This window comes from Syngnathoides biaculeatus, chromosome 2 (genome assembly GCF_019802595.1).
Source record: "Syngnathoides biaculeatus isolate LvHL_M chromosome 2, ASM1980259v1, whole genome shotgun sequence".
Classification (NCBI taxonomy): Eukaryota; Metazoa; Chordata; class Actinopteri; order Syngnathiformes; family Syngnathidae; genus Syngnathoides; species Syngnathoides biaculeatus.
This window is the reverse complement of record NC_084641.1, coordinates 41,109,443-41,129,814: the sequence shown is the minus strand read 5'-3', so window position 1 is coordinate 41,129,814 and position 20,372 is coordinate 41,109,443. Positions and strand designations below refer to the sequence as shown.

General features: G+C 42.7%; 1 protein-coding gene across 3 annotated transcripts in view; it reads right to left on the bottom strand.

Annotated features, from left to right (window-relative positions):
* The window catches only part of dip2ba (disco-interacting protein 2 homolog Ba), a 115,911-nt gene that overhangs the window by 8,639 nt on the left and 86,900 nt on the right, over window positions 1–20,372 (bottom strand). For all 3 annotated transcript variants that reach the window (XM_061805771.1, XM_061805776.1, XM_061805785.1), the window contains 8 exons: window positions 19,910–20,040; window positions 19,667–19,835; window positions 18,213–18,383; window positions 18,066–18,127; window positions 17,940–17,997; window positions 17,791–17,865; window positions 1,022–1,196; window positions 833–956 (listed from right to left, as the gene is read on the bottom strand). In XM_061805771.1, coding sequence (XP_061661755.1) covers window positions 833–956; window positions 1,022–1,196; window positions 17,791–17,865; window positions 17,940–17,997; window positions 18,066–18,127; window positions 18,213–18,383; window positions 19,667–19,835; window positions 19,910–20,040 — 965 coding nt within the window. The remainder of the gene's footprint in view (window positions 1–832; window positions 957–1,021; window positions 1,197–17,790; window positions 17,866–17,939; window positions 17,998–18,065; window positions 18,128–18,212; window positions 18,384–19,666; window positions 19,836–19,909; window positions 20,041–20,372) is intronic.

Here is a 20,372-nt window from a genome sequence, read left to right as displayed (position 1 = left end):
AGGAAGCAGAACTTGAGGTACCAGAAATGAAGATGCTGAGGTTCTCGCTTGGTGTGAACAGGTTGGATGGGATTAGAAATGAGCTCATTAGAGGGACAGTCAAAGTTGGATTTTTGGAGACAAGGTTAGAGAGAGCAGACTTCGATGGTTTGGACATGTTCAGAGGCGAGAGAGTGAGTATATTGGTAGAAGGATGCTGAGGATGGAGCTGCCAGGCAAAAGAGCGAGAGGAAGACCAAAGAGAAGGTTTATGGATGTGGTGAGGGAAGACATGAGGGCAGTTGGGGTTAGAGAGGAAGATGCAGGAGATAGGCTAAGATGGCAAAAGATGACACGCTGTGGCGACCCCTAACGGGACAACCCCAAAGAAAGAAAAGAAGAAGATATTGAACTTCAATGAAACAATGATTAACGAATATCACCCCAATAGGCTGCCTCTTATTTCACAGGTTTGATATTGATACTGGTTATAAAGTACCCTGGGTCAAATGTACATTTTATTTTATTCTGCAGGCTGCTAAGAAAATGGATGTTCATAATTTGGCAAAACCATGCAAGTTTTTTTTCACCTCTAAAAGAAATTAATTGGGATCAGAATCGCTCAAATCTAAATACCCAAACCTAATTATTAGCAGGTCAAATTAAATTGGAATCATTACTTTTTGACTGCCCCTTGTATTTATGTCATACTTTTTGGCATGGATTGTGTCATGGATCTTGTGAAAAAGTCACCACTTTATTGAAACTAAATGTCATACTTATGAATTCCATTATGTCATGCATTGAGATTCAACTGTACCATGTAAACATGCCAGTGTGTCCTCCAGCTCACCTCTCTGAGATGCTACGGTGAGCCCGAGACACGGACGTTTCAATGTCGATGGGGTGGTAACGTAAGCCCCTCAGCTCCAGCGTCTCATCCAGGGAGCCCACTACAAATAAGGCATCATGACGATCTACAGCAGGAAAGCCACAAGTCATTAACAGTTTCACAGTTCTCTATTTTAAAATGTCATCTTACCTCCACTAGCATCCAACAGCTCCGTTCTCTTTATGAAGCCCAGGTAGCCTGTTTTGGCCCACAGTGTGTTGGGATCCCCAAAGCTGAGTCGGGTATTAAAGTGATCCGCCTGGAGGCTCTCCTCACCGTAGATGGTGTAGTAGCCACTTGCACTATGGGGACTGTTCACCCAGATCTACAAACAAACACACAAATATAAACTGATACTGGACTTAAATGTGACTCACAAAGTCTGGCAGGTGATGTCACTTTATGTCAGACATCCAAACCGCCCCACCTCAAGCACACACACACGCACGCACGCACACCCACGTACACACACACACACACGAGCAGCCTCCCTTGATCACGTACACGTGTGCACACGTACAGACAGACATACACACACACGCACATATGCACACTGGAGAAAAAAAAAAACACTAAAATGAAGCTGTGTATTGCCTGTGAAGAAATTTTCATTGTCTACACCAGGTCTTAAATGAATGATATGTCACTATTCTGGTGTGCTGTGTCAGTTTAAATCTTACAGAGTACAGGGAGCAAATTTTTGCAAAAAAACAAAACAAACAAAAAAAAACAATTCTAGGCCTTGTATAAAACAATGGCCAATGAAAAACAGTTATAGTGGTTTGTGAAAGTATGCGGCCCCCTTGAACTTTTCAACTTTTTGCGATATTTTAGGCTTCAAACAAAGATATACAATTTTAATTCTTTGTCAATAATCAACAAGTGGGACACAAAGGTGAAGTGTAATGAAATTTATTGGCTATTTTATACATTTTAAACAAATAACTGAAAAGTGGCATGTGCAATATTAATCAGCCCCTTTACTTTCAGTGCAGCAAACTTACTCAAGAAGCTCAGTGAGGATCTCTGAATGATCCAATGTTGACTGATGATGAAAAATAGAATCCACCTGTGTGTAATCAAGTCTCTGTATAAATGTCCCTGCTCTGTGATAGTTTCAGGGTTCTCTTTAAAGTCCAGAGAGCATCATGAAGACCAAGGAACACACCAGGCAGGTCCGAGATACTGTTGTGGAGAAGCTTTAAGCCAGATTTGGATACAAAAAGATTTCCCAAGCTTTAAACATCTCAAATTGAAGGGGTATCAGACCCCTGCAAATCCACCAAGACCCGGCCGTCCCTCTAAACTTTCACCTCGGACAAGACTGATCAGAGATGCAGCCAAGGTGCCCATGATCACTCTGGATGAACTGCAGAGATCTAAAGCTGAGGTGGGAGAGTCTGTCCATAGGGAAACAATCAGCCGTACACTGCACAAAAATCTGGCCTTTATGGAAGAGTGGCAAGAAGAAAGCCATTCCTCAAAAATATCCATAAAAAGTCTCATTTAAAATTTGCCACAAGCCACCTGGGAGACACACCAAACATGTGGAAGAAGGTGCTCTGATCAGATGAAACCAAAATCAAACTTTTTGGCCACAATGCAAAACGATATGTTTGGTGTAAAAGCAACACAGCTCATCACCCTGAACACACCATCCCCACTCTCAAACATTGTGGTGCCTCATGGTTTGGGCCTGGTTTTCTTCAGCAGGGACAGGGAAGATGGTTAATATTGATGGTAAGATGAATGGAGCCATATACATGACCATTCTGGAAGAAAACCTGTTTGGAATCTCCAAAAGACCTGAGGCTGGGACGGAGATGTATCTTCCAACAGGACAATGATGCAAAACAAAGTCAAATCTACAAAGAAATGGTTCACAAATAAATGTATCAAAGTGTTAGAATGGCCAACTCAAAGTCCAGACCTGAATCCAATTGAGAATCAGTGGGCAGAGCTGAAGACTGCTGTTCACAAACACTCCATCCAACCTCAGTGAGCTCAACCTGTTTTGCAAGGAAAAATTGGCAAGAATTTCACTCTTGATGTGCAAAACTGATAGGGACATACTCAAAGCGACTTGCAGGTATAATTGCAGCAAAAGGTGGTGCTAGAAAGTATTAATGCAAACGGGCTGAATAATATTCCACACCCCACTGTTCAGGTTTTTATTTAAAAAAGTTTAAACCAAGAATAGTGCAAGTTCTCCCACCTGAGATGAGCCTATAATTTTCATCATAGGTATATGTAGGAATAATTGTGATCATAATTATCATATATCTGCTTCCAATAAAGAAATGCTTTGCTCTGCTCTAGAAAATGTGGCTGCCTCCTTGCAGGAGATAGCAAGAACAAAAACGTCTAATCATCAGAACTGTTAGAACTGCTGCCTGTTAAAGAAATGATGACCACACATGTATTCAGCAATCTTCCACACATGCACACACACATGAACAAACATGTACACATTGTTTCCAACTGTTTTGCTTGCCGTCTCCTTTTTGTAACAGCCATGTAAATAAGAGGCGTCTTAAAACTAAATAAATAGAGGTGCTGAGGAGAGGATAATCAGAGAGTGCGGTGAATTGAACGAGACAGTTCCTCTCCTCTCTCCTCGCGAGACTTGAACTGGTGTATTTGCTTCCTTTTTTGTCCTGTTTAATGAATGTCTGATTGGTGAACCTGAACCATTTACTTGGTCCTTCGAGCCGGATCTCAAGATACCTGAGGTTTCCAGGGGCTGAGTTGACGTCCAGGCAAAGACCGTGGCCACGGCACTTGAGGCCCTTTCTGGGATGAGGCTGAGGGTTGACGAGAAGCCGAAGGAAGTAAACGCATCTCTGGTGAGTAGGAAACTCCCACACTCATGAGGAATGAGTGAATGCGCGTCTGGGTGACTGCGGCAGAACCAAACCTCGAGAATACTAGTCCCTATCGAGTAGACTAATTAGCCTATAAAACTGAGAAAAGTGAGTGAGTGGAGGTTCGCTACCTCATTTAAACAGGAAATTGAGTGAGAAAAAAAGCAAATTTTTCTGCCATTGGTAGAGCAAAATAAAGCAACAATGAACCATTTGAAGAATATAGAATTGCAATGACTGCATGTTTTAAAGCAAACAGTGGCATTCCTGAAGATCACACTCCAGGGAGTGGGTATCAAGGGCAATTAAAAAAATGCTCTTCATGCAAATTCAAATAATTCTACAAAACAATGGTTGAAAAAAATTGGGTTGACAAACCGATTGGCAGCCTGTTACTTTAACCAAGCACTACACGCAGAAAGAGTGCTACAAAATAAGAAAAAGAAAGTTAAAACCTTTCTGACAGAGGAAGGAGAAATTTATGGAACTTTATGCAAAACATTTAATAATTGTGGCCGCAGATGAGGAAGAGAGCAGCCATCTCCCCGTCAAAAATGTGAAAACTAATGCTCCCAAAATGCAACTTTTTAATTTGTCCCATATGTTTGTTGGGAAGAGATGGCTTGTTGAAACTAGGACTGGGCTTAATTCCCTCTCTGACAGGAAATATAGAAGTAAAAATAAAAAAAGGAATTACTGGGAGGACAGTTAAATATCTTACAAAATAGGAATCCAGCACTCTAATATTACACCTTAGATATTCCAAACAAACCTCCCACAACAACAGGAGATTTCTTGCTGCAAACGGCTCGAGACATGATTGAAGAACCACAAAATGACGTAGGAAGTGACTCATTGCATATGACTATGTAGTGTAAGATACTGAAAACTTATAACAGCCCAAACTAGACAAAATCATGATTGACAGTTGTGGTGGCAGGAACAAGACTGACTGACAAACTAAATGCACTACACAAGGAATGGACACCACCACACACGTCATTACAATGGGAGTGGAAGAGTGTGGGACAATTTGTTTTGGTAGTCAGAAATGTTCCTGATTGGACAAAAAAAGAACCAGATTTGGATTGGGACGACTGAACTGTACAGACAATATCTTATTGGGTAGTCTTAAACAATCTGAGACCAGATGCTTGTGTATTCACGGTGGTATCACAATCTACACAGACAATACTGGAAAAATAGAGGAATAGCAAATACAAAATTTGCTCATAGCAGTTCAATTACCAAAAGAAATAGCCATATGTAAATGTGCAGTACACATATCAAATACAGACAAAGAATCATTAGGAAATGGATTTACAGATAAAACAGCAAAAGAAGCAGCAGCCAAAACCTTTATGGGATTAGCTGACCATGTAACAAATAAAGACATACTTTGAGATGATGTGTTAAACAAAACGCAACAACAAAGCTTACCATCTGAACTAAAAATGTGGAAAAAATGAGGTACTACATTACAAAATAGAAATTATGTCAGCACATACAAAAAAAAATAATTCTACCAAAACCATTTCTTAAGTGGGCGACAATCTTGAGCCAAAGGAAGTCTCAGGTCTCAACAGGGGGAATGGTAGCGCTGGTACAAAGGCATTACATGATCCATGGATTTAACTTGTATGCAAAAAACTTTTTTTGTCGGGCTTCTTTGATCTGTGTGCAACATAATCCACAAGGGAATATGCATCCAAAACGTGGTCAGTTTCCTCAAGATACACATCCATTCATCCCTCCATCCATTTTTTTAGCCGTTTATCCTCACAAGGGTCGCGGGGAGGGCTGGAGCCTATCCCACTTGTCAACGGGCAGGAGGCAAGGTACACCCTGACCTGGTTGCCAGCCAATTGCAGGCCACATGGAAACAAACAGCCGCACTCACAATCACACGTCGGGGCAATTTGGACACAATGATAGATTTAGTCTAACTATACATACATTACAAGCACATAAGGGTCTCAATTTCATTCAAAACACTGTTTGGGAGACCATACAAATTACCAATATTTCCCACACAATGAGAGATAGACGAAAATAAAAACAAAACAAATTGTATAACTATATACAAAAAAAGTGTCCAAAAGATTGTGTTGTTTGCACAGATCCAGAGATAATACCAATGCTATTAATTGATAACGAATGCAAAAAAAAAAAAAAAAAGTTGGGGGATTCTGTGTATCCATTAACTTCTTTTGAAAAAAAAAAAAAAAAAACAACATTGTTTTCTAATGGCGTGTCACGAGCAAATTTCACATGCATCAATTTGATAGGACTAGAAACAAATTGGGAATTTTATCAGCATTAAGGTGTAAAGCCATTTTTGGGCCATTGTCATGGTGGTGCGGCAGTAACTGTCTTTTTGATTTTTTTACGCCGGATGCCTTTCCTGACGCAACCCTTCTGCATTTATTCGAAGAGAGAGCTGGAGCCAATCCCAGCTAACTTTGGGCAGCGGCAGACTACACCGCAAACTGGTCGCCAGCCAGTCGCAGTGCAGATGTCGACACAATCACTGAGCGGGAATCGATCCCACGGTGCCTTCACTCGAAATGTCCCTCTGAGGGAAACCCGAACTACAACGTGGCCCACAAGAAAAATGAGTTTGACATCCCTGCACTACACCATCATAAAAAAAAGTAACAAGTTACTGTGCTTTAATAACTTCATTACTGCCATTTGTCTATTCATCCTATGTCTGTTTATGAATTAACATCTACTGTACACGCAGTTTTACCCGAACACTGGCATAGACTGAGCAAGAGCTGAATGACATGGACAAAATAGTAGAAAGAAATACGTGGATACACCTTACATACTGTAAAAGGTCATCTCGGCTGAGTCACCCAAGGGGAAAGGTGAGCAAAGTCCAGCATATGGTGGGTGCAGATTTATAGTATCTGAAAATACCTGAAGGCTGGTGAAGATTCAAAAGACACTTGACTCATTTAGGGGTGACTTCAAAATGGCTAAATAATATGATAGCATGTTGGGCTGCAAGATTGACAGCCGTAATGACATTTATGTTCATATGCTACTTTTGGACACCTGTAAAGCTGACAAAAATACATAACAGAACCAATAATTATACTGAGTCAACTATGCCTACCACACATAAGATAAAGAGGCGCAACCTCATTTCAAATAACATTGGTAAACAACTGTGCGGGAGTCACCGAGGCATGAGAGGAGGACTCCATCTGTGCCTCCCAGTGAATCAGTTCAGCACTTTTTCAATTCCTTGACAGAGTAATTGCTGGGGATTCCATTTATGGGCTTATGCTAAAGGAAACTCCCACTTTCTTCTCACCATTTGCCAATTTAATGCTACCTTAAACCCGAATGCCATACAAAAGAGTACGTATACTATGGAGGGAGTATTTTAACCGAAAAAGCCCGAGGAACATTTTTTCATGATTATGATTATCTTTTTTTACAAATAGGAAACAAAACTGGTTGTTATTAATGTAGAATACAGCTAACAAGGTAAACTATAGTTACATCACATGCATGGGCCCTAGGCCACTAATGCGTGTCATTCCAACAGAAATCCCAACACAATGTACCTTGGAGGTAATGACTAAAACAACTCCTAACACCACTTGTCAGAAATGGAAAAGTGTTTATCCAACAACTAAGGCAGTAAATGATAAACTGATATTTTCTACTAACATTGCATTGGCTAATTTCTCCTGTGTTAGCTTTACAGGGACAGACTTTAAGGTGGGAAGTCTCAACAAAACATGGTCTCATGATATCCATCTGCAAACTGCCCCACTGCTCCCATGCAGCGATGTGTTGTGGTAGTGTGTTGGTCAAAAGTTGTATGACACACTGATAAATGCAGCAGGAACGTGTGCACTGGTATCACTGCTCTTATCTGTGACTGTGTTTCCATCCAAAGCAGAGGATCTACAATTGGCCGCATCCATCTTTGGACCTCCCCTTGGGTTCTCCCGAAGGCGAAGGCCCTCTTGGAAAGATGGAGATCTGACATACACTGATGCAAATGGCATCCCAACGGCATACCAGATGAGAATAAGTTGGTTAACGAGATTGCTGCAGGATGGGAATCCATCTTGTTGTGGATAACTTTGAATAAAAACGTTGACAGAATCAACAACATACATTACAATGTACAGAAACTAGGTAATTACACGGAAGCAGGCTTTATTGCCATAAAGGAACAACCAGCTGCAACCTCATGGCGTTCCAGAACTCCATAGTGGTCAACATGCTCCTGGCCGAGAAGGGTGGCGACTGCTCAATGTTCTGTGACCAGTGTTGTTTATTCCAAATATCACAGCACCTGATGAGTCACTTACAAGAGCCATTCAAGGCCTCCGCACCCTGAACCACAAGATGAAGGAGCACTCTGGTGTAAACACATTAGCCTGGTCTGAGTGGTGGGGGAAAAAAAAAAAAAGTTTGGCAAATCTAAAAACTTGGTGTTCTCTGTCCTAGTTTCTATAGCTGTTTGCAGCTATTCTTGCATTGCGTGGATGTTGTTGTATTCCCTGCATAAAGGCATCACTTAACCAACTCATAACCACTGCTCTTGCCCCGACAAATTCAAAATTGGCAGAGATATATCCACTATTTGCACAACAGAGTAATGACGATGATGACGTTATGACTTCTCTTCCAGACCTGTTCTCTGATCCAGAAGATTACAACTAATTAGTGCGATATTTTCCTCAGAGTTTAACTATGTAGAATAAAGCCGAAACAGTGATCTATTAGATGATGTGAGGATTTGAGCAAATGTTGGATAAACGGGAGGATAATGTAGGAATAATTGTAAGTAGAATTAAATAACTGCTTCTGACTCCAATAAAGAAATGCTTTGCTCTGCTCTCGATAACGTGGCAGCCTCCTAGCAAGAGATAAGAACAAAAACGTCTAATCATCAGAACTGTTAGAACTGCTGCCTGTTAAAGAAATGATGACCACACATGTATTCAGCAATCTTCCACACACATGCACACGCACATGAACAAACATGTACACCTTGTTTCAAACCGTTTTGTTTGTCGTATCCTATTTGTAACATCCATGTACATAAGGGGCATCTTAAAACTAAATAGAAGTGCTGAGGAGAGGATAATCAGAGAATGCAGTGGTGAATTGTACGAGACAGTTCCTCTCCTCTCTCCTCGCGAGACTTGAACTGGTGTCTTTGCCTCCTTTTTTGTCCTGTTTAATGAATGTCTGATTGGTGAACCTGACAGGGCCTTTATGCACGGTCTCCAGAATGGCCCCATTGCTGAAACAAAATGTCAAAGCTTATTTCAGTGTTTAACTGGAAGAATACATTCTGGTCAGATGAGAACAAAATTTAACTGCTTGGGTACCATAATGCAAACCGTGTTTGGCGGAGAAATGTCACTGCAACTCACCCGAAAAACTCCAAACCAACTGTGAAGTTCGGAGGTGGGAAAATTATGGTGTGGGGCTGTTTTTGATAAATATATAAATATGTTATTGATAAACTTCACATTAATGAAGGAAGGATGAATGGACAAATGACCCAAGAGACAAAAATCTGTTGCCATCATGCTCAGTGATGAAAATGAAACACGGATAGACTTTTCAGGAAGCTAATTTTCCAAACCAAGGAAGCTCAATTGGTTTCGAAAAAGATAAATAAAGCTGCTGGAATGGTCTAGCTAATCTCCAGACTTTAATCTTCCTCCAACCTGCAGACCGGACTCCCTCTATGCCTTGGCTGAGCCTAGAAATTCTGTCCATAAAATTATGAACAGAATCAGTGACAAAGGGCAGCCTTGGTGGAGTACAACCCTCAACGGAAGTGAGGCACTGTCCCAAATGTCCAAGCAATCTTGCAGAGGCACGTCAACCAACTAAATTGGAGGCCAACACGCTAGCTTGCTAGAATATGCAGTTATGTGCGCATACGCAGTGACAAGTCAGAAAAGGCCAGACTGACTGTCAGTCAAGTGACAAATTTCATAGTGAGGATGATAGCCAGACGTCCATGTTGTAATGCCATGCGATATACCCACTCGTAACTTTGTGATTGTTCAGTCGATCGCGATTGACCAGTAGATCGTGATCAACGTATTGGTAACACCTGACTCAAGTGAGGGGATGGATGATAGGCTGACGTTCTTTTTTTGGGCGGAGGGAGAGGTCAAGCGTTCATGCCATGTCACAAAGGAGCTTTTTTTTTTTTAAAAAAAAAAAAAAAGACAGCACACCTCAGAGAACACAGACTCGGCTTCCTCGTGGAAGGTATGTCTGTGGGATTGAGGACCTCTTCGATGTATTCTCCCACCGACTCACAACCTCCCGAGTCAAGTTCAGAAGTGCCCCATCCCCACTATACAGAGTGTTGATTGTGTATTTTCCCCCACTAACGAAGCTATTTCAACAACAAGTGGTGGTTAGTGGACAGCTCCACCCCTCTCTTTGCCCACGACCACAAAGTCAATCATTGATTTGCAACCAAGGGTGTCCTGGTGCCAAGTGCAAATGTGGACACCCTTAGGCTTGAACATGGTGTTCGTTATGGACAATCCGTGATGAGCACAGAAGTCCAATAACAGAAGACCAGACGAGTTTTGAACAGGGGGCCATTCCTCCCAATCACGCCCTTCACTGTTATTGCCCACGTGAGCATTGAAGTCTTCGAGCAGAAGGATGGAGTCCCCAGCGGGAGCGCTCTCCTCCCCGAAGAACTCCAAAAAGGGTCAGTACGCTGAACTGTTGTTTGGTGCATTGGCTCAAACATCATTCAGGACCTGTCCCATCACCCAAAGGCGGAGGGAGTTGAACCCCAACGTACTGGTGCCAAGCCGGGAGGGCAACAAATTCACAACCCCTCTCATGAGGTCTGTTTGCAGAGCCCAAGCACCAACCTCACACAACAGGTCGGGCTCCTTCTCTCTCAGAGCGGTGACATTCCATGTCCTTAGAGCCAGCTTCTGTAGCTGGGGATCAGATTGCCAAGTTCCCTGCCTTTGGCCACTCCCCAGCTCACACTGCACACAATTGTTATGTTTTGTTTTCAACATAAATTGTGTTTTCATGCAAGAACATGCAATAACGAACCAAGAGAACAAGTTAAAACAAGGACAGAAAAGGGCATGGCAAGATGTGGGAAAATAAGCAAGGCAGTGCTACTGACAAGTGGTGAGGTCTGATAATTTTTCAGTGTCAAAACACATGTAAGAACCTGTGAGTTGATATGATATGAGTGGTGGGCAAACGTTTTGGCTTGCGGGCCACATCGACTTTAAAATTTGATAGATGGGCCGCATCGGCACAAGATACAATACATATTAAAATAATTCATTTTTTTTAACGGTACATAAACATACCCAGAAAAAAAACATTGAAGTTTTAACATACCCTTTAATGAGAACAGAACACCCATTTTAGCCAATGCATCAAAGTCTGGTGGTAATTCTCTTGTGGCAATTCTCAGAACAGATCTGAGGTGTTCATCACTCATCTGGGATCTATAGGGTGCTTTGTTGGTTTTAATCACAGAAAAAGTCTGTTCACAAACATATATAGAGCCAAACAACACCAACATCGTCTGTGCCATCTTCCGGATGTTTGGAAATTTGGCTGCACTTAATGAAGCATAAAACTAATCCAATTTCAGGGAGTTTAACTTATCCTTGAACACCATGTTACATTGGAGATCAATCTGTTCCAACTGCAACTCTTGTGGCACCATTTCCAGGTCGTGTAAGAAGGGACATGACATCAGCTGAAGTGTCCTGTCAATTTTTCCAAAATCACAAAACCGACAGAAGAACTCCTAATGCAGGTCATCCAGTGATTTTCTTTTTTTCTTTTTCTTTTTTACTTTTAAGGAAGCCAGTGTGGGTAAATGAGTAAATGACTTGTCTGACATTTGCTTCGAAAATAAAACCAGCTTGGTTTTGAAGGCTCTGAGGGATGTTTGCATTTCATGAACAAACTGGTTTTTCATTTGTAGTTTAAAGCCCAAGTCTCATCCCTATAAACATGCTAAAATAGATATTGAAATGAAAAATATGTATAACAAAAAATAAATATGAGCAGAGAAAAAAGTTGCAGAAGTGTCATTCGACATCCAAGTGGTCGCCATATTGGCTGTAGCTACTGCCCGTGACGTCACCCCGGACATTCGCCATTGAAAACATGCTGTGGCCCTTACTATGGGACAGACCCATTCAGACACGGAAGCTCTTTTCTTAGAAGACATATCACAACCGAGTGAAGTGACGGGGGCAATATAACCCTATCGTTTCGAGACATATTTGGATGATATGTGGATCGCTTCTAACTTCTAACAAGGGTTAGACTCCCAGACACTATGTATGAGCCAGCCCGGCCGAAGCCATGCTCATCCGCAAGGCACAGCTTCGGCGGTGGCTCATCCGCCCACCTACTATGGGACACGGAAGCTCTTTTCAAAGAAGAGAATATCTTACAATTGAGTGAAGTGTCAGGGGCAATATTACCATAGCCATATTTAGATGATATGGGGATCACCTCTAACTAGCAACAGACTCCCAGACAGTATGTATGAGCCAGCCCGGCCGAAGCCATGCCTCTCGGACGCACGGCAGGTCGTCCACCCACCTGCTATGGGACACGGAAGCTCAGCCGAAGCCGTGATCGGCGGCCACGGCACCAACAGGCACATCGACACATTTAGTACCTCTGACTTACGGACGCGGAACTTTTGTTACATTCTGAAAGGATTACGTCCTCCCCCCAACAATTGTTCTTTTTAGTAGCTCTATACACACCTACCAGTCATTTGGAACCCGCGAAGCTCTCATCCTTTGCACCTGTGCAATCCATTTTACATGAAGAAGCGAGTCTCTTGGAAACTTATGGAGGGTAAATCCATTCTCCCGAGTGTTCGAGCAATATCCAGCAATGCAATGAGCCGACATTTTGGCCAACACGAAGGAACAAAGATCTATCTTCAATCAGGTAAAACTAATAGAAACAAACGAGTCCGCTTGCGTGCACTACTGCCCTGTACGTCACTCCCTGCTTCTTCTTGAAAACAAATCCCTCGAGAGAATTTTCATGGCGGGAGTTACAAAAAGCCACACTCGTCATAATCATGTTTTGTGGTGAAAAGAATGCATGGGTCCATACCGGCTGCCGTTTTTTCATTAATAACATACTAAAAATCATGCATTTCAAGACAGTCCCCTTTTAACATTCAGCTCATTCAGATTTGTCAGTATGTCCACAGTAAAAGCTTAATCACAAAAGCCAATCTGTATCATTCAGCTCCGAAAAATTGTCAGTATTCTCAAGAAGCTCCAACAATGAAATAATCTCCCGTTTGAGTTCCCATACACATGGACATATTTTTCCTCAACTTAACCAGCGGACATTAGAATGGCAAAGTAAGTCCGTGTGGTCAGCCTCAGTTTTCAATGGTGAAGACCCCTTGCTCATATAAAGTTAGCAAGTTTCACAACCGGCTTAACTACGTGGTAAAGCTGCAACACGGATTTACACAGTGCTTTTCGATGAATTATGCAGTATAGAAAAATCACCTCCTGCTCAGGGTGGTCCTCTTTCACCTTGTCCTGAATTCTCTTGAGCATTTTGAGTTTTTACCTGTCAGATTTGGTGATCAGTGGTAACGTTGGCGAGCGTACTCCAAGGTAAATTGTGCTTCTGTATGACCACTGACATGTTGTAAAATAAATCCTCTCCACGTATTTTTCCTTTCAGGGATTCCATATCCAAAAAGTCCTTCGTTATCTCAAAATTCACATTAATCTCTCTGATAAAAAAATAAAAGCTGAGCGGTGTCCTTTATATCATTGATTTCGTCCAGTGCCAAAGAATATAATGCGACTCCGGTTTTTTGTTTAGCTTGCAAGTTAAGTGTTCGTCAATTACTTCAATACGGCGAGTCACTGACCTGCATTATCAGCTATTTTTTTCAAGTTTGGTCTTGCTTTCAGGACATAAAATGCTTGCTGTCTCTATTATGCATTTCGAGAAAGGCTTGCTGGCTTTCGGTATTTTGAATGCCAATAAATAACTTTTCTTCGTGCTTGTTTCTTGGATGGAAGATCCTCAAATAAAGGTGTTTTGTTGAGCCTGCAAGCTTGCTAATAACCTATCAGCAGTCATCCGATGTTCTTGTGTGGAAAAGTTGCTGGCGTAATTAGCATCTTCTTCTTCTTTTCCTTTCGGCTTGTCCCGTTAGGGGTCGCCACAGCGTGTCATCTTTTGCCATCTTAGCCTATCTCCTGCATCTTCCTCTCTAACCCCAACTGCCCTCATGTCTTCCCTCACCACATCCATAAACCTTCTCTTTGGTGTTCCTCTCGCTCTTTTGCCTGGGAGCTCCATCCTCAGCATCCTTCTACCAATATACTCACTCTCTCGCCTCTGAACATGTCCAAACCATCGAAGTCTGCTCTCTCGAATCTTGTCTCCAAAACATCCAGCTTTGGCTGTCCCTCTAATGAGCTCATTTCTAATCCTATCCAACCTGGTCACTCCGAGCGAGAACCTCAACATCTTCATTTCTGCCACCTCCAGTTCAGCTTCCTGTTGTTTCTTCAGTGCCACTGTCTCTAATCCGTACATCATGGCCGGCCTCACCACTGTTTTGTAAACTTTGCCCTTCATCCTAGCAGACACTCTTCTGTCACATAACACACCAGACACCTTTCGCCAGCTGTTCCAACCTGCTTGGACCCATTTCTTCACTTCCTGACCACACTCTCCATTGCTCTGTATTGTTGACCCCAAGTATTTGAAGTCGTCCACCCTCGCTATCTCTTCTCCCTGTAGCCTCACTCTTCCCCCTCTACTTTTCTCATTCACGCACATATATTCTGTTTTACTTCGGCTAATCTTCATTCCTCTCCTTTCCAGTGCATGTCTCCATCTTTCCAATTGTTCCTCTGCATGCTCCCTGCTTTCACTGCATATGACAATATCATCTGCGAACATCATGGTCCAAGGGGATTCCAGTCTAACCTCATCTGTCAGCCTATCCATTACCACTGCAAACAGGAAGGGGCTCAGAGCTGATCCCTGATGCAGTCCCACCTCCACCTTAAATTCCTCTGTCACACCTAAGGCACACCTCACCATTGTTCTGCTGCCATCATACATGTCCTGTACTATTTTAACATACTTCTCTGCAACACCAGACTTACGCATGCAGTACCACAGTTCCTCTCTTGGTACTCTGTCATAGGCTTTCTCTATATCCACAAAGACACAATGTAGCTCCTTCTGACCTTCTCTGTACTTTTCCACGAGCATCCTCAAGGCAAATAATGCATCTGTGGTACTCTTTCTAGGCATGAAACCATACTGTTGCTCGCAGATACTTACTTCTGTCCTGAGTCTAGCCTCCACTACTCTTTCCCATAACTTCATTGTGTGGCACATCAACTTTATTCCTCTATAGTTCCCACAGCTCTGAACATCCCCTTTGTTCTTAAAAATGGGAACTAGAACACTTTTCCTCCATTCTTCAGGCATCTTTTCGCCCGCTAGTATTCTGTTGAATAAGTTGGTCAAAAACTCCACAGCCATCTCTCCAAATTGCTTCCATACCTCTACCGGTATGTCATCAGGACCAACTGCGTTCCCATTTTTCATCCTTTGTAATGCCTTTCTGACTTCCCCCTTAGTAATCATTTCCACTTCCTGGTCCTTCACTCTTGCCTCTTCAACTCTTCCTTCTCTCTCATTTTCTTCATTCATCAACTTCTCAAAGTATTCTTTCCATCTATTTAGCACACTACCGGCACCAGTCAACACATTTCCATCTCTATCCTTAATCACCCTAACCTTCTGCACATCCTTCCCATCTCTATCCCTCTGTCTGGCCAACCTGTAGAGATCCTTTTCTCCTTCTTTCGTGTCCAACCTGGTGTACATGTCTTCATATGCCTCTTGTTTAGCCTTTGCCACCTCTACCTTTGCCCTACGTCGCATCTTGATGTACTCCTTTCGCCTCTCCTCAGTCCTCTCAATATCCCACTTCTTCTTCGCTAATCTCTTTCCTTGTATGACTCCCTGTATTATGGGGTTCCACCACCAAGTCTCCTTCTCCCCTTTCCTACCAGATGACACACCAAGTACTCTCCTGCCTGTCTCTCTGATCACCTTGGCTGTCGTCGTCCAGTCTTCCGGGACCTTCGGTTGTCCTTCGAGAGCCTGTCTCACCTCTTTCCGGAAGGCCGCACAACATTCTTCCTTTCTCAGCTTCCACCACATGGTTCTCTGCTCTACCTTTGTCTTCTTAATCTTCCTACCCACCACCAGAATCATCCTACATACTACCATCCTATGCTGTCGAGCTACACTCTCCCCTACCACTACTTTACAGTCAGTAACCTCCTTCAGATTACATCGTCTGCACAAAATATAATCTACCTGCGTGGTTCTACCTCCGCTCTTGTAGGTCACTATATGTTCCTCCCTCTTCTGGAAATAAGTGTTCACTACAGCCATCTCCATCCTTTTTGCAAAGTCCACCACCATCTGTCCTTCAAAGTTCCTTTCCTGGATGCCATACTTACCCATCACTTCTTCATCGCCCCTGTTTCCTTTACCAATATGTCCATTACAATCTGCACCAATCACAACTCTCTCGCTGTCTGGGATGCTCAGAACTACTTCATCTAGTTCCTTCCAGAATTTCTCTTTCAACTCTAGGTCACATCCTACCTGTGGTGCATAGCCGCTAACCACATTATACATAACACCCTCAATTTCAAATTTTAGTCTCATCACTCGATCTGATACTCTTTTCACCTCCAAGACATTCTTAGCCAGCTCTTCCTTTAAAATAACCCCTACTCCATTTCTCTTCCCATCTACTCCGTGGTAGAATAATTTAAACCCTGCAAACTTCTAGCCTTACTACCTTTCCACCTGCTCTCTTGGATGCACAGAATATCAACCTTTCTCCTTATCATCATGTCAACCAACTCCTGAGCTTTTCCTGTCATAGTCCCAACATTCAAAGTCCCTACACTCAGTTGTAGGCTCTGTGCATTCCTCTTTTTCTTCTGACGCTGGATCCGGTTTCCTCCTCTTCTTTGTCTTCGACCCACAGTAGCTGAATTTCCACCGACGCCCTGCAGGTTAGCAGTGCCGGGGGCGGGCGTTGTTAACCCGGGCCATGACCGATCCGGTATGGGATTCTTTAGATGAACAGTCATATTTGTTTGGCACAGTTTTACACCGGATACCCTTCCCGACGCAACCCTCTGCATTTATCCGGGCTTTGGACCGGCCTACAGATTGCACTGGTTTGTGCCCCCATAGGGCTGCATGCTTAGTAGAAAAGTGATGGCTGATGTATTCTTTTAAAACCGCAACGGTTTCTTGACAAATAAGTCATACAGAATTGGACCGGACTTAAGTAAAAAAGTATTTTGGCGTTCATTCTTTCTTAAACACCTGGCACTCACTGCCGACTTCTTTTCTTTAACATTGTTGTCAATAGGTTCTGATCTGACCAGTGGAAAAATACAGATAACAGGAAATGACTCGCACTCCTACTGTGCCACCTCGTGTTGAAATGCCCATCATTACAAGTGAAAATGGAATGAATCCAATCCTTCACATCAAACCTTAATTCTCTTATCAATCTTTTGTGGGACGGATTAAAAAGACCAACGGTCTGGACGTGGACCGGGGGCTGTAGTTTGCCCACCTCTGGTCTTTAGAGGTTGACATTCTGGTGCATTTTGGATCGTTATCCTGCTGTATGATCCAAGAGAGCTTGAGTTTTAGGGCATAAGTATTCTCCCAAGCATGATACTTCTCTCCCCCAAAAGACAGGTGTATGATGCATTAAAACTGGAAGACCAACAGAGCAGTGAAGGGGGGAGCAGGAAACCAGTACAGATGTGCGACCACCGGGCCATCTGTGTTTACTCAAATAGACAACACCAGTTACAGAAAATCTGAATCAAAGTCCATTGTTTCAAAAAGCATCAAGATACCAACTGAAAGTCCAGTAGTGCCAATGGCAAGTTCCAGCAAGCCTCTCTATCCACTTACCTCACCGAGATGGGAGTCTCCCAGCGGTCCTCGGGTCTCTGGGTTGACAATAATGACTCGCAACCCAGGTAGTATCTTCAAAGAGAAAACAATTTCCAATTAGCTACTGGGTCAGCGTCATGGTGTTAATCAATCAATAATCAACTCACTGTTCCTGATTCCATGAGCGGAAGACTTTGTGGCGCACCCTTCTCCACCAGTCTTACCCTGAGCGACACAGAGACTTTTACAATGCTGTCACCCTAAAAATGTCACAATAGGAACGTTAGTCTTACCTGTCATGACGCAGGGACTTCATGTCCACATAGACAGTGGAGGGGTCTGGTCCAGCTGTGCCCTGAAACACAGATGGGATAATAAACATGGAGGAAAAGTTCATAAACAGTAAAGTGAATTAATTAATTGAATCTCAAAATTCCCACCTGCATACAGATGGCAAGGTTGACCCTGGAGCCAAAAGCAGTGCTGACGGCTCGTGAGGATAGGCCGACATCTTTGAAGAGCTTGGAGAAGGACTGTGTGAGGGAAAGTCGAGGCCGCTCCTCAGCTATCACCACACAGCTGCGCACGCATGACAGATTTACACCACGCGCCTACAAGCAAGACAAGCACGCACACACAAACAGCCAATTGTGGATTTGTCTTTGATATAGACAAGATATGTCTAACCTGCCAATGAAACATGGACAAGAAATGCACAGTAGCAGATGACGCCAATTATCAAACCGGGCACCACCCTATCGTGCAGTACCCTATACTTTACTGTAGAGTACATGTACAATATATTTAACCACAAAATATGTTCCACACAAGTGCTTTGCTTTCTTCTTGCAGATATACAGATGGGTCACCACTTTCTGACCCGCTGTACCATCCTGGCTTCCTGTGGTGAGATATAATAGGCATTAACATTGTAATCAAATGATGAATGGCGCCTCGCAACACCTTTTTAATGGCAAATCCTCCAAATGATAACCAAACTTTTAACTAAATACTCCACCCATAGAAGATGGCTTAGGGGGGAAAAATAACAATCAATCTACTATTTGTGTCAGATGACCAATCCTGGAAAACAGGTGCCTGAATTCCTGTGTAAACTACACTAACGAGTATGTGTACAGTTCATCGAAATGACTGAGTAGGAGAAGGTAGTAGTAGCAGTACGTGTGAATGTTAAAGTGAAATTACTTTTTCTTTAGGCTGGTGTCGTCAGATAAAAGTTTAATATAATTTATTTATACAGTGAGCCTAAAGAGTGGAATATTGTCACCTTTGGTTGCTCTGTGGTGAGATCTTGTGTTAAAAAAACAAAGTAGATGTTTAGAGTTCCTATTTAAAGACACCTTGTTACAGTCCCCTTTGGCATTCACTTGAGTCAGGAGGAAATACTTTGAGCTGTTTTGCTGAATGCAGAAGTAGGTTGCACATATACCAGATTGAGCATTGGCCATCTTCCTAGGAAACCTGCTTTTCACTGGAGCACATTTGAAAAATTCCCAAGATGAAGTTTGTCAAAGAAATACCCACCAATTTCCCGAAAATGACCGAATTCTTGTTCAATTTGGGGAACCAATCAGTCATAGAGGCTTTTCTGTGTCCCTAGTTGTAACAGATGTGTTCACCTAATGTATTGATTGGTGAAATTGCTGTCATGGGCTAATATTTGTGAACGCTAGTTTTAGGGGACTGGTGTAAGCACCCTGCTCAAAATTTTCTCAGAACAAGAATAATAAACAGCTATTCTCAACTATAACCAATACATAACAAGAGGCCGATTGGTTGCATAAATGGCATAAAGATTAACATGTGTATGTTGCATGTAAATGTGTATCACAGAGACGACAATGTAGAGCTTTTAACTGTTTTGCACGGCAACCTTCAGCATCTCTGTCTGGGTTCCGAGGCCTTTGGTGCAGAGCTCCATGACAGAGTAGGAGCAGAAGGTGTCTCGGATCTTGTACTGACTGAGTGTGCTCAGCCACAGTGGAAGCGAGCTCTCCAGCTCTAGGGGAGGGATGAGGATTGACTGGTGACCTGAGTAAACACTACACACGACAAACACATTCACTTTCACAACAACAACACTCCTTATTATCATCTGTCACCTTTTTTTATATACCTGGAGAGGCACCACAGGACAAAGCCTAGGCCGCAGTACGGGTCCAGGCAGATGGCTATTTGACGTGAGGAGTAGAGTTCACACTGCAGCTTGATGGAACGACACAGAGTGCTGACTGCAGCATGAGACATCTGATAACAAAATGTGACAGCACCTATTCAAATACTACTCTGTGTCACAACAAACCTAACATTGAGTTTGACCTACTACACACAATCAAAATATAAGACAACATTTCCGCCACATACAGTGCAACCTTGATGTTTGTGGATGTGTTCTCCAGAGTGTGGCTGAGCCAACTTGCATTTGAGTGACTTTCAAAACAAATCCAAAATGGCAATAAAGAAAAAAAGGATTGCTGTTCGTAAATGCCTGGACTTGCAATCTTTAAAATGCAAATATGTCTGAAACCTTGGTGTTCTGACAGCTTCCGACCTGACCTTCAACTGTCATATCAAATCAA